This window comes from Microcaecilia unicolor, chromosome 2, assembly GCF_901765095.1.
Source record: "Microcaecilia unicolor chromosome 2, aMicUni1.1, whole genome shotgun sequence".
Taxonomy (NCBI): domain Eukaryota; kingdom Metazoa; phylum Chordata; class Amphibia; order Gymnophiona; family Siphonopidae; genus Microcaecilia; species Microcaecilia unicolor.
The window spans coordinates 576,168,862-576,181,671 of NC_044032.1; the positions used below are offsets into that span (position 1 = coordinate 576,168,862).

Sequence of the window (12,810 nt, forward strand, 5' to 3'; positions counted from 1 at the left end):
AGAGAACGAGCCATGGATCTGCCCTGCCTTGAGGCTATGGACAGAGAGTTGCCCAGGAACTAGAATGTTGGGATTGCAAGAAGCTATGGAGAGCTGAGGAATCGCTTTAAAGGAACAGTGAGTCAAATGTAATTGAAGTATCTCAGTTCTGGGAAGCGGTCAGTGTGAGAGTTTCAATGCCAATAGAAGTACAGGGTGGGACCATTCCCCCTCTGCCTTCATTAGCTCAGGAAAGCAGAGGCTGGTGCAAAGGGCTGACGCAGTGTAGCACTGAACTAGGTGGGAAGTAGTGAGAACCACCTGCTGGGCTCAAGAGGAAAAGCCCTTATGTGTAAGCCTGAAGGCTAGAAGCTGTAGAGGAAGTGAATTGATTGATAAAGTTGCTAAAAAGGAATGGACTGCTGTGTAAAGCTGTGAGACAAGAGTGCTGTTTGTGAAGGTATCAGAGAAGAAGCCTGGGTAGAAAATGGAGACCCAGGGGCAGGAGTACTGCTGAGTTAACTGGGTCTACTGAAAATAAAGCTGTATTCTGGGTGAAAAATATTACAGCAGTACTGCAGAGTTAACTGGGCCTATTGAAATTCAGACTGTGTTCCGGTTGAAAAGTACAATACAGGTGGCTTAATACTAACGAGCTGTATTCTGAACTGGTGTTTGGGGGGGAGGGGGTACAAGGAGTTTCAGGACCAAGGCCGGTCTACCCCCGACATTACCTTCTTTTCCACTAAGAGTATGTTGTATGAAATTTCCCACAAAATCTTTCACAGATGTACTGCCCCAACCCTTTCACAGCATCAAGGTATTTCAGGAGATCAAAAAAATCCGATGAGCCATTCTTTGAATGATACCTGGGAAGGAAAGCTCCTCACATGGAGAACTTCCTCCTGCTGCTGAAAGGGCTCTGAATGGAGACCTGGAAAATAATTCCCCTCTGGGATACTATCCATAAACACAGAGCTCGAAGAATCCTCAAATTTCAATTCCTCTAAACTATAGAACAGCAATAGAGTATTTGCACGCTAACAGTTTTAATGTTTCCAATCTCAGGTTGTCTCTTTCTAGAACCAACATTGGGAGAAACCTGGCTTGGCTTTCTGGGCTTACATGACTACTTTGAATCTTGCAGCTGGCTTGGACGAGGACTCAAGGTCAGTCAAAGTTGGTGCTGAAACATATGGCACCGAGGAGACACCTACTGGTGGCTTGTTTAACATACCTTTTGTGACAAAGATTTGATGCTTGAACCTCTGCAACAGTTGTGCATTGAGCAACTATCAGTGAAATTCTTCTCTTCTATAACATTTTAGTGTGGTGTACAGAAGACTGTAGGCCTGATAAATAAAGGATTTATGCTCCTGAGTTATGCTCCTCAATTGACATCTTTGAAAATTTACTAGGGCCAAGTACATAAAAAGTGGGTAGCTACAGGGGCAAATTTAACAGCACACTAGGTTCATAAATCTAGGCAAATGAATGGTAGGCCTAAATTTATAAGCATAACTTTTCAGCTTAATACTTCAGTTCCTAAGTTTGGCTTAAAATAGGGCACAAGGTGCCCGAAGGGTGGGAGGGGGGAGGGAGGGGTGGGGTGGGTTGCGTTTCTGAGTGACATGGAAGCGGGGTTTAATACAAAAAATTTTAAAAAAAGTTGAAGTTTTGAACTGGTTATTCTGAATAATTCACTAGGTATCTTAACACAGTAAGAAGTTTTCTTTTTGTATAGCATGAGATTCCTACTACTCTTTTTTACTCACTACACTTCTAGAGACTTGTGTTCTGTACAATTGACATATAATACGATATGCATGTTGTACTATGTTTCAGATTCTGTGTATTACTAATTAATAAAGACTTCATGAAAATTAAAAAAAAAAATAGGGCACAAATTGTAAGAATGAAAGATGCTGAGAACTACTACATGGAGAGCAATGAGGAAAAAGCTGACGTGCTAAAGAAATACTTCTGTGTTCGTGGAGAAAAATTCTGGAGAAGGACCACAGATATCTGACAAGGGTATATGTGGGAATGGAGTGGATACTGCACCATTTGCAGAAGAACGTTTCTGAACAACTTGAAAAACTGAAAGTGGACAAATCCATGAGGCTGGATGGGATACATCTCAGAATATTGAGAGAATTCAGAGAAATCCTGACAGGACCCCTTAAGGATTTTTTTTTTTTTTAAATCAATGGATACAGGAGATATTCTGGGGGGGTGGGGGGGGGGGGGAATGAAGATGAGCGGATGTGGTCCTTCTTCAAAAAAGTGAGGGCAGGGAAGTAGTAGGAAACTACAGGCCAGTAAGCCTCACTTCAGTGGCTGGAAAACTAATGGAGACACTGCTGAAGGAAAGGACAGTGAACTTCCCAGAATCAAACAGGTTGCATGATCCGAGGCAACATGGTTATACCAAAGAAAAATCGTGCTAAACTAATCTGATTTCTTTGACTGGATGACGAGAATTGGATAATGAACATGTGCTAGACATAATCTACTTGGATTTCAGCAAAGCCTTTGACAGTTTCTCACAGGAGGCTCCTGAATAAGCTGAGTGGGATGGAGTTAGGACCCACGGTATTAAACTGGACTGGGAACTGGTTGACTGACAAAGAATAGAAGGTGGTGGTGAATGGGGTATGATTGGAGGAAAGGAAGGTGAATAGTAGCATGCCTCAAGGATCGGTACTGGGACTGATTTTATTTAATACATTTGTGGGCGACATCGGCGAAGGATTAGAAGGAAAGGTTTGTCTTTTTGCGGATGATACAAAGGGAGTAGAAAACATGAGGGATGTACAAAAATTAGAAGACTGGTCCAAGGTCTGGCAGTTAAAATTTAATGGACAGAGTATTGCACTTGGGTTGTAGAAATCCAAAGGTAATGCATGAGATAGAAGGTGAGAGATTAATAAGCACAGTTTTGAAGAGAGACCTTGGGGGTGATATTGTGAGAATCAGGGCAGTAAAACACATAGTAACATAGTAGATGACGGCAGAAAAAGACCTGCACGGTCCATCCAGTCTGCCCAACAAGACAACTCATGTGTGCTACTTTTTGTGTATACCCTACTTTGATTTGTACCTATGCTCTTCAGGGCACAGACCGTATAAGTCTGCCCAGCACTATCCCTGCCTCCCACCACCGGCTCTGGCACTGACCGTATAAGTCTGCCCAGCACTATCCCCGCCTCCCACCACCAGCTCTGGCACAGACCGTATAAGTCTGCCCAGCACTATCCCTGCCTCCCAACCTCCAGTCCCGCCTCCCACCACTGGCTTTGGAACAGACCGTATAAGTCTGCCCCGCACTATCCCCGCCTCCCAACCTCCAGCCCTGCCTCCCACTACCAGCTCTGCTATCCAATCTTGGTTAAGCTCCTGAGGATCCATTCCTTCTGAACAGGATTCCTTTATGTTTATCCCACGCATGTTACAAAATGGTGGCTGTAGCCAGAAGGATGCTGGGCTGCATAGAGGTATAACCAGAGGAAAAGAGGTGTTAAATGCCACTATACAAGTCATTGGTGAGGCCCCACTTGGAGTACTGTGTTCAGTTTTGGAAGCTGTATCTAGTTAAGGACATTGTATTATACACCTGGTATCTGAATTACAGTGCTGTTAAATGTTTATATTTTTGATACTGTTTCACGGTAGTTCTGTTATTAGGTTTCAATTTACTGTTTTCAAGTTTACCTCATTTACTGTATTTATGTTTATTCTTGGTTATTTTACTATTGTTATGCAGTTAACAAAATTGTAAATTTTCTGTTAAACTGTACCTGCTGAATCTCTTAATAAAGGCAGTTAATAAATCCCAATAAATAAATAAATTTGAAGTGGTTCAGAGAAAACTGACAAAAATAGTATTTGGGGGGGGGGGGGGGGGGGGAAGAGGTATATGCCAAAAGATGTATGAGAAGAGACTTGAGGACCTGATTAGATACACCATAGAGGAAAGTTGAGATAGGGGAGATATCACACAGACATTTAAATACTTGAAAGGTATCAACATACATGCAAATCTTTTCTAGAGATGGAGAAGAAGTAGAACTAGAGGACATGAATTGAGATTACAAGGTGGTAGACTTAGAAGTAACGTCAGGAAGTACACTTTCACAGAGAAGGTGGTGGATTCCTGGAATGCTTTCCTGGGGAAGTGGTGGAGACAAAAATGATGATGGAATTCAAAAATGCATGGGACAAACGCAAAGGATTCTTAAAGGGAAAGAGGATGGAATCAAAGCACCCAGGGTGTGAAGCATGGTACAATAAAATTAAACAACAGACCTAATCTCCTCCTTATACTATGCTCAACCTTAAAATTTCAATAAAATGGCTTAAATACTATGTAACTCTTAATAAGATTAGCCAAGAAAATAACAGATTCCATACAGAAATCTACTTGAGCACAGTACAATGTGGATTTACATAATGAAGGACATTTCAGGATGGAGGACATTTTATGACTTACCTCTTCCACGAAATTACATAACGTCCAATAGCCACTCCACCTTGACCAGTAGAAATGGGTGGACACTGAAGGCAAAAACATTCACTAGCGCTCTCTCCAGTCTGTAAAACAACTGTCAAAAATGTTACGTAAATAACGCAAACCATATGGAGAGGTGCAGCATTTTCGTGTATGTCACTATAAGGGGGGTTCTGTCTGTGGCTTTCTTTTCCTTGTATTGTAGCAGATTTGCTCTGGGTGTTTTGAGGGAGGAGGCAAAAAATTAGCTGCATGTGAGAAGCTCCTAAAAACATCCACACTTGGACCATCAATACTCACCAGAAACTATTACAAAATTAATCAAATTTATTCTAACTCACAACTGTTTCCACTTTAACAATGATATCTACCTACAAATCATGGGCACTGCGATGGGCACCAGGGCAGCATCCCAATATGCTAACCTCTTTATGGCTGAAGAGGAAGAGATATTTCTGAATACATATCAGACCACACCCCTAAAATACTACCAGTATATTGACGACATTTTTATGATTTGGACCGAGGGGGAAGAAACTCTAAAACAATTTTATAGTTCTTTCAATGCATATCATCCTACAATCAGATTCAAAATTGACTACTCCCCAGAAAAAGTCAATTTTTTGGACACCACAGTTTCAATCAGCAATGGCGACATACAAACATCCATATATAGGAAATCCACAGACAAATGCAGCTACCTCCACAACTCCAGCTTCCACCCTTCACATACAAAAAAATCCATTATTCACAGCCAAGCCACAAGATACCACCGTATCTGCTCTGACCCAGGGGACAGAGATAGGCACCTCAAAATCCTGACTGCATCCTTCGAACAGAAAGGATACAACCCCAAAATAATCTCCCAAGAATGTTGCCTCCTCTCTCAAAACACCCAGGGCAAATCTGCTACAATACAAGAAAAAGAAAGCCACAGACAGAACCCCCCCCCTTATGGTGACATACAACCCAGAGCTGGAAAAACTGAGGAAAATCATAAGAGATCTCCATTGTTTTATTCCCCTTAGCGATACGTAGACTTTGTTCTAACCTAACTCCTCACATGTAACCATAATCGAGTTGTAACAAATTGTATTTCCATCAACACAATGTATTGTAAGCCACACTGAGCCCGCAAATAGGTGGGAAAATGTGGGATACAAATGCAATAAATAAATAAAAATAAATAAAAAACTGAGGAAAATCATAAGAGATCTGAAGCCACTACTCCAGGAGGATGAACTACTGAAAGAGATATTACCATCCCCACCAGTGCTGGCCTTCCGATAGCCACCCAATTTAAAACACAAGCTAGTGAGAAGCAAGCTCTCAACAGAGATGCAAAAAGAAGTTAATGGCACACATCCTTGCAATATATCCAGCTGCAAACTATGCCAAAACATTTCACAAGACCCCATAGTCATTCAGAAAGGAAAAATATTCAACATAAAGGAATCCTTCACATGCTCATCTTCCAATGTAGTATAGGTCATCCAGTGTAAAAAAATGTGACAAAGGGTGCTATATTGGAGAAACAAGCCAGATCCTGAAGAAGAGGTTTAATTTACATAGACATCATATGAAAAGTGCCAACCAAGATGCTACCTCTGTGGGACAGCACTTTACAAAACCAGAACACTGTACTAATGATTTTAGAGTGAGAATACTTAAAGGAAACTTTAAAACAATACAGGAACGCAAGACCTTTGAAGTTAAAATGATTAAATATTTTGACACCCACCAGACAGGACTTAAAGATCTGGGTTTTCTAGCCCATTATAAACCATGAAATTTCACTGCTTTGTCACCCTCTAATCACTATGCATATCTCCCTGTCCCCCATCCTCTCAGCCCTCTCTGTTTCTCATCTAGCCCACCCCTCCCTCATCCTTTCAGACTGTCATTGAAATACTTTGATGTTTCATTTATATATGCTGTTACTTATCAAATTTGCTTATTTCTGATCTGACGAAGGGCTATCTTCGAAAGCTAATAAAAAATGTATTAAGTTAGTCCAATAAAAAAGGTATCTTATTTTCTTTTCTATGTTTATTTTATTCTATTTCTATTGACTGTATCTGTGGATACAGATACAGTCTACTCACCGCGACGGCCATTGTCTTGACCTCGTCCTCTCCTCCTCTGGCTCACCCTCCAATTTCCACATCTCAGCTCTTCCTCTCTCCGACCATCACCTGATCACATTCACACTTCTTCACCCCCCCCTCCACCCCGTCCAACTTTAACCACCACCTCCAGGAACCTCCAGGCTATTGACCCCTCCACCTTATCATCTACTATCTCTAATCTCCTCCCCTCCATCACATCCTCCGCATCTGTCGACAAAGCGGTCTCCGCTTACAATACCACTCTCTCCTCTGCTTTGGACACCCTCGCGCCATCCATCTCCCGTCCCACAAAACGCACCAATCCCCAGCCCTGGCTGACTCCTTGCATCCGTTACCTTCGCTCCTGCACCCGATCCGCTGAGCGCCTCTGGAGGAAATCTCGTACCCTTTCAGACTTCCTCCACTACAAATTCATGCTATCCTCCCTCCACTCCTCCCTATTCCGTGCAAAACAGGACTATTACACCCAATTGACCAATTCTCTCAGCTCCAACCCTCGTCGTCTCTTCACCACCCTTAACTCCCTCCTAAAAGTGCCCCCCGCTCCTACTCCCCCTTCTCTCTCTCCTCAATCACTGGCCGACTATTTCCGCGACAAAGTGCATAAGATCAACCTTGAGTTCACGACCAAGCCACCACCACCTCCTCACCCTTTAACCCTCTCCCTCAACCAACCTACCCAGGTCTCTTTCTCCTCTTTTCCTGAGATCACCGAGGATGAAACTTCCTGCCTTCTTTCCTCCTCGAAATGCACCACCTGTTCCTCTAATCCCATCCCCACCAACCTACTCAACACCATCTCCCATACTGTCACCCCCGCCATCTGTCGCATCCTCAACCTCTCTCTCTCCACTGCAACTGTCCCTGACACCTTCAAGCACACCGTTGTCACACCTCTCCTCAAAAAACCTTCACTTGACCCTACCTGCCCCTCCAACTACCGCCCCATCTCTCTTTTACCCTTCCTTTCCAAATTACTTGAGCGTGCCGTTCATAGCCGCTGCCTTGATTTTCTCTCCTCTCATGCCATCCTCGATCCACTTCAATCCGGTTTTCGCCCCCTGCACTCGACTGAAACGGCACTCTCTAAAGTTTGCAATGACCTGCTCCTGGCCAAATCCAGAGGTCACTACTCCATCCTCATCCTCCTCGATCTTTCCGCCGCGTTTGACACTGTCAATCATGATTTACTTCTTGCCACGCTGTCCTCTTTTGAGTTCCAAGGCCCTGTCCTCTCCTGGTTCTCCTCTTATCTCTCCCACCGCACCTTCAGGGTACACTCCCATGGATCTTCCTCCACTCCCATCCCACTTTCCGTTGGAGTTCCCCAGGGATCTGTCCTTGGACCCCTTCTCTTCTCAATCTACACCTCTTCCCTGGGCTCGCTGATCTCGTCTCATGGTTTTCAATATCATCTTTATGCTGATGACACCCAGCTATACCTCTCCACACCTGACATCACCGCGGAGACCCAGGCCAAAGTATCGGCCTGTTTATCCGACATTGCGGCATGGATGTCCAACCGCCACCTGAAGCTGAACATGTCCAAGACCGAGCTCCTCGTCTTTCCTCCTAAACCCACCTCTCCTCTTCCTCCACTCTCTATCTCTGTTGATAACACCCTCATCCTCCCCGTCCCATCTGCCCGCAACCTCGGAGTCATCTTCGACTCCTCCCTCTCCTTCTCTGCGCATATCCAACAGACTGCCAAGACCTGTCGCTTCTTCCTCTTCAACATCAGCAAAATTCGCCCTTTCCTCTCTGAGCATACCACCAGAACTCTCGTCCACGCTCTCATTACCTCTCGCCTTGATTACTGCAACTTACTCCTCACCGGCCTCCCACTCGGCCACCTATCCCCCCTTCAATCCGTTCAGCATGCTGCTGCACGTCTTATATTCCGCCAAAACCAATATACTCATATCACCCCTCTCCTCAAATCACTTCATTGGCTTCCGATCAGATATCGCATACAATTCAAGCTCCTCCTCCTTACCTACAAATGCACTCAGTCTGCGGCTCCTCACTACCTCTCCACCCTCATCTCCTCCTATGTTCCCGCCCGCAACCTCCGCTCCCAGGAGAAAGCCCTTCTCTCAGTACCCTTCTCCACTACTGCCAACTCCAGGCTCCGCTCATTCTGCCTTGCCTCACCCTATGCCTGGAACAATCTTCCCTCACCCATACGCCATGCCCCCTCCCTACCCATCTTCAAATCTCTGCTTAAAACTCACCTTTTCAATGCTGCCTTCGGCGCCTAACCGCTCTAGAAATATGAAATGGCCCAATCTATCCACCCTATCAGATTAACTGCTCACTCGTCCTCCAATCTATCCACCCTATCAGATTATCTGTTCACTCGTCCTCTAGATTGTTCACTTGTCTTTAGATTGTTCTCTTGTCTTTTAGATTGTAAGCTCTTTGAGCAGGGACTGTCCTTCTATGTTTAAATTGTACAGCGCTGCGTAACCCTAGTAGCGCTTTAGAAATGCTAGTTAGTAGTAGTAGTAGTAGGATAAAGAACAAAGAAAAAAAAGAGGCATACTAAAGACCCGACCCTATATTCACCATCAACTGTTCTGTAAGTTACAAGAAGCAATTACAGGAAGCAGGTGGTTTTACTGTGAGATCTAAGAGCCTGTTCAGATCTACTTTGTGGATGTAGTTCAGTATACTTCCTTGCCTGTTATTGGGATATACGATTTAGCTTTTCCTTTTAGGCTTTAGAAATTCTTTTTTTCCTTATTATTTATTTATTTCTTCATTTTTAATATGTTGTGCAGTTTATTGTGTTTGGTTGTAGGCCTAATTCAACGGATCAATCTTGCAAAGTAGAGACCAAGAACAAAAACTGGTCTCACTTAATAGGTAATAGCTATGTGACAATAATTCCTTTCGCTATCCGTCCAACAATACTGCTACTACCAACAGTGCTAGCAGGGCCACATCTCTACAGACAGTAACTTCTTTTCACCTTTTGAAATGGGGTAAAATGAAAAACCTATAGTGATGAGTAAGTTTGAGTGAAGGAAGATAACTAATATCCTTCTATTCTGTGTTACTTACAGTATATATATTAGTACTGTATATGTTAAAAGAAATCCTTAATCTAAAGCAGGACAAGCACCTGATAAAAGCAGAGAGTTGAAGAGTCACTGCAATCAGAAATGATTTGCTCTCAAAAATGGCTGTAATTTGGATGGAACTTATTGTTGGAGATAGAGAATGGATTATGCAAACTATATAGAAAGTGTAACCCTAGGGGTGGGTGGGCCTAAACAACCAAGAAACTGTACAATGGGTTACTACACCTCCGCTTTACAACAAAGCCTGCTCCAAGGTCTGGTAACTTTTGCAGAACAAAGGTGGGGGAGGGCGTATTACAAAATAACTGAAAGTAGCAAGGCACAGATAAAACTCTGGCAACACTAGTGCAATAAGCTTTCTACCCTTATCCAGAACATAAGGGATGGAATAAGAGTGTCCTTTCAGCTTCCCCATGGGAGATCCAGAAAAGGAAGACTGTAATAATAACCATAGCAAATCATCTTGCTTCAAAGGTTTCTTTTCTGGTCAGTACAGAAAACAAGTGAAAAACTATTGGCAACAATGTACTATCACTAATCACAAAAATATAGAACTTTTCATTATGTGACTGAAAAGAAGGGAGGTGAGCAGTCCAAGTATAAAATAATTATTCTTTTTGAATAGGTAAGAATGAGCTGAGAACTCACCTTTCTCCACATGGGATTCTAGTTGATCCACTGCTATTGTAGTATCAGCAAGAAGTAGCTGACTGGCTTCAATGGTGAGAGCCCATGGAGAAGCACTAAGAATGTCTGTCATTAATAAAAATGGTATGTCTGCATACACTCTGTCCAGATGCTCAAACTGCCAGGAGGAAAAAGAAAGGTGTGATGTAAACAAGATGAAATTACTGATGCTCCCATCATAAATTATATTCATCTAATTAGCTTGTTCCATTCCTCATTATGTTGCCGAACTGTGTGAAAACGCTGCATGATCATCAAGTCTTTAGGCGCTAAGACCTATCTATCTGTTTTGTAAGGCCTACCCTACTGATGCTACTCAATAGACCCTACATTATATTGCCTCAAAGGACCATTTTATTCCTTATTATTTTGTACTTTATTTTACACATGTACCCCTCTCTTACCTGACCCTATTTCTTATTGACTTGTAAGCCACATTGAGCCTGCTTGTGTATGGGGAAAATGTGGGATACAAATGCTGCAAATAAATAAATAAATAAATAAATAAATAAATAAATAAATAAATGTAGATTTACCTGTCCAATCAGACATATGCATGCAGGTTTGTTATGTTTGTACTGATAGTTTAAAGACTTCTTCATAGTGAATTTAGAAGAATCTTTTTTCATCCAAGATGGCGCCGTAGTGTTTTACTGCACCAGACGCGCCCAGATACTCTCTCAAAGAACTGTTGTGAACGGCTCCTGATCTCCGTGGACAATGGGGAAAAGGAGAGGGAAGGTGCGGGAGAATCCCTCGACCCCCCCCCCCCCCCCCACACCAGGACCCACCTTCATCATCAGACGACTTTGGAGCGGTTCCGGCTGACATCTGGTCCCAGGCAAGTCTCTTCTCCAGCAGTTGGAACCGGCGCGTCAGCGCTGGCCAGCAGCGTCGACGGGGTCTCCTTGAGCCCCGTCCTATGTGTGGCTCCCCCACAGCCAGGAAGGAACAGCGTGGAGTCAAGTCCTGTAGCTCAGTCTCCAAATGCAGAGGAGCCAAACGTGCAGGGAGGGAACCTGCCTACGGTGGGACAAACGACTAGGGGCAGCTGGCTGGATGAACAAATTGCAGCACAAATATTGCCATCACAGATAGTAAGTACTCTGAACCAGTCCCTTAAGGCCCCCCTTCCTGCTTTTTCTATGGGGCTTTTGGCAAAACCAGCTGTAGTGACAATGGAGTCAGTCACTCTGGGACTTGACATTTAACTTACAGTCTTCTTTACAATTATTGATAACCAAAAACACTAGTGAAATCAAGGTATTATCTGAAGCAGTCCTTATCCAGGCACAGGCAACTGCTCAACAATCCTCTGAAGTGAAACTTCTAGATGAAAAAAATCCAAAAACTGAAATCTTTGGGACAAGTCTCAATTAGGGACAGAAATGTTATCTTCTGTCGATTGGAAGGTGAAATTAGATCTTACCTGCTAATTTTCTTTCCTCTAGACCCTCCAGACCGGTCAAGACGCGTGGGTTATGTCCTCCTACCAGCAGAGGGAGACTGAGAAAACACTAAGCTTTTGAAGCCTGTATATATAACCTGTGCAGAACCTCCACTAGCCAGTATAACCCTGACAAAGCAGAGAAACAAAAAACACTAACAACAACTAGCAACCCTGTACGTGGTCACAGTAAACTGCAAAAACAAGAAACATCTTCCGCTTGCTCTTACGGAAACATGTTCCTTTGCCTTTGATAAAACAGTTGGGCTTCTACAGGTGGACTATCAAAGAAGAGCCTCACCTGTCCCAGACTCCTATCACAAAACAGAAATAAACAGAGTCTGCAATTAGAGAAACAACAATCTACAGCAGCCAAGAATTATCCAACAAACACACCTCCTGGCCTCCAATACAGACAGGGCGGGCTCTTGACCGGTCTGGAGGGTCTAGAGGAAAGAAAATTAGCAGGTAAGATCTAATTTCACCTTCCTCAGCGACCCTCCAGACCGGTCAAGACGCGTGGGACGTACCAGAGCAGTAACTAACTTACGGGAGGGACCTACTAAGGCCAGAGGTCAAAACTGCTGCCCCAAAGCGCACCTCGTCCTTCGCATGCACAGGAATCCTATAATGCTTCACAAAGGAATGCAACGAAAACCAAACCGCAGCCCGACAAATATCTAATGGAGAAATCATACTATTCTCCGCCCACGAGGCTGCCATTCCCCTAGTGGAATGAGCAGACCAGCACTAGGCACCACAGGACCCTTCACCAAGTAAGCAGATGCAACCGCCTCCTTCAACCACCGTGCTATGGTCACCTTAGGAGCCGCTGCACCCTTCTTTGGGCCACCATGAAGAACGAACAAACGGTCAGAGGCTCTGAAGTCCTGAGTTCCAGAGAGATAACAACTCAAAACTCTCCTGACATCCAGCTTGGCAATACCACGTTGCTCCGAATCTCCAGCCATA

The 12,810-nt window shown here is 43.7% G+C and overlaps 1 protein-coding gene across 1 annotated transcript in view; it reads right to left on the minus strand.

The window, feature by feature from the left end:
- The window catches only part of TRAPPC11 (trafficking protein particle complex 11), a 179,683-nt gene that overhangs the window by 16,828 nt on the left and 150,045 nt on the right, over positions 1–12,810 (minus strand). Inside the window, exons 25-26 of the mRNA XM_030191512.1 lie at positions 10,353–10,509; positions 4,472–4,583 (exon numbers count right to left, since the gene is read on the minus strand). Coding sequence (XP_030047372.1) covers positions 4,472–4,583; positions 10,353–10,509 — 269 coding nt within the window. The remainder of the gene's footprint in view (positions 1–4,471; positions 4,584–10,352; positions 10,510–12,810) is intronic.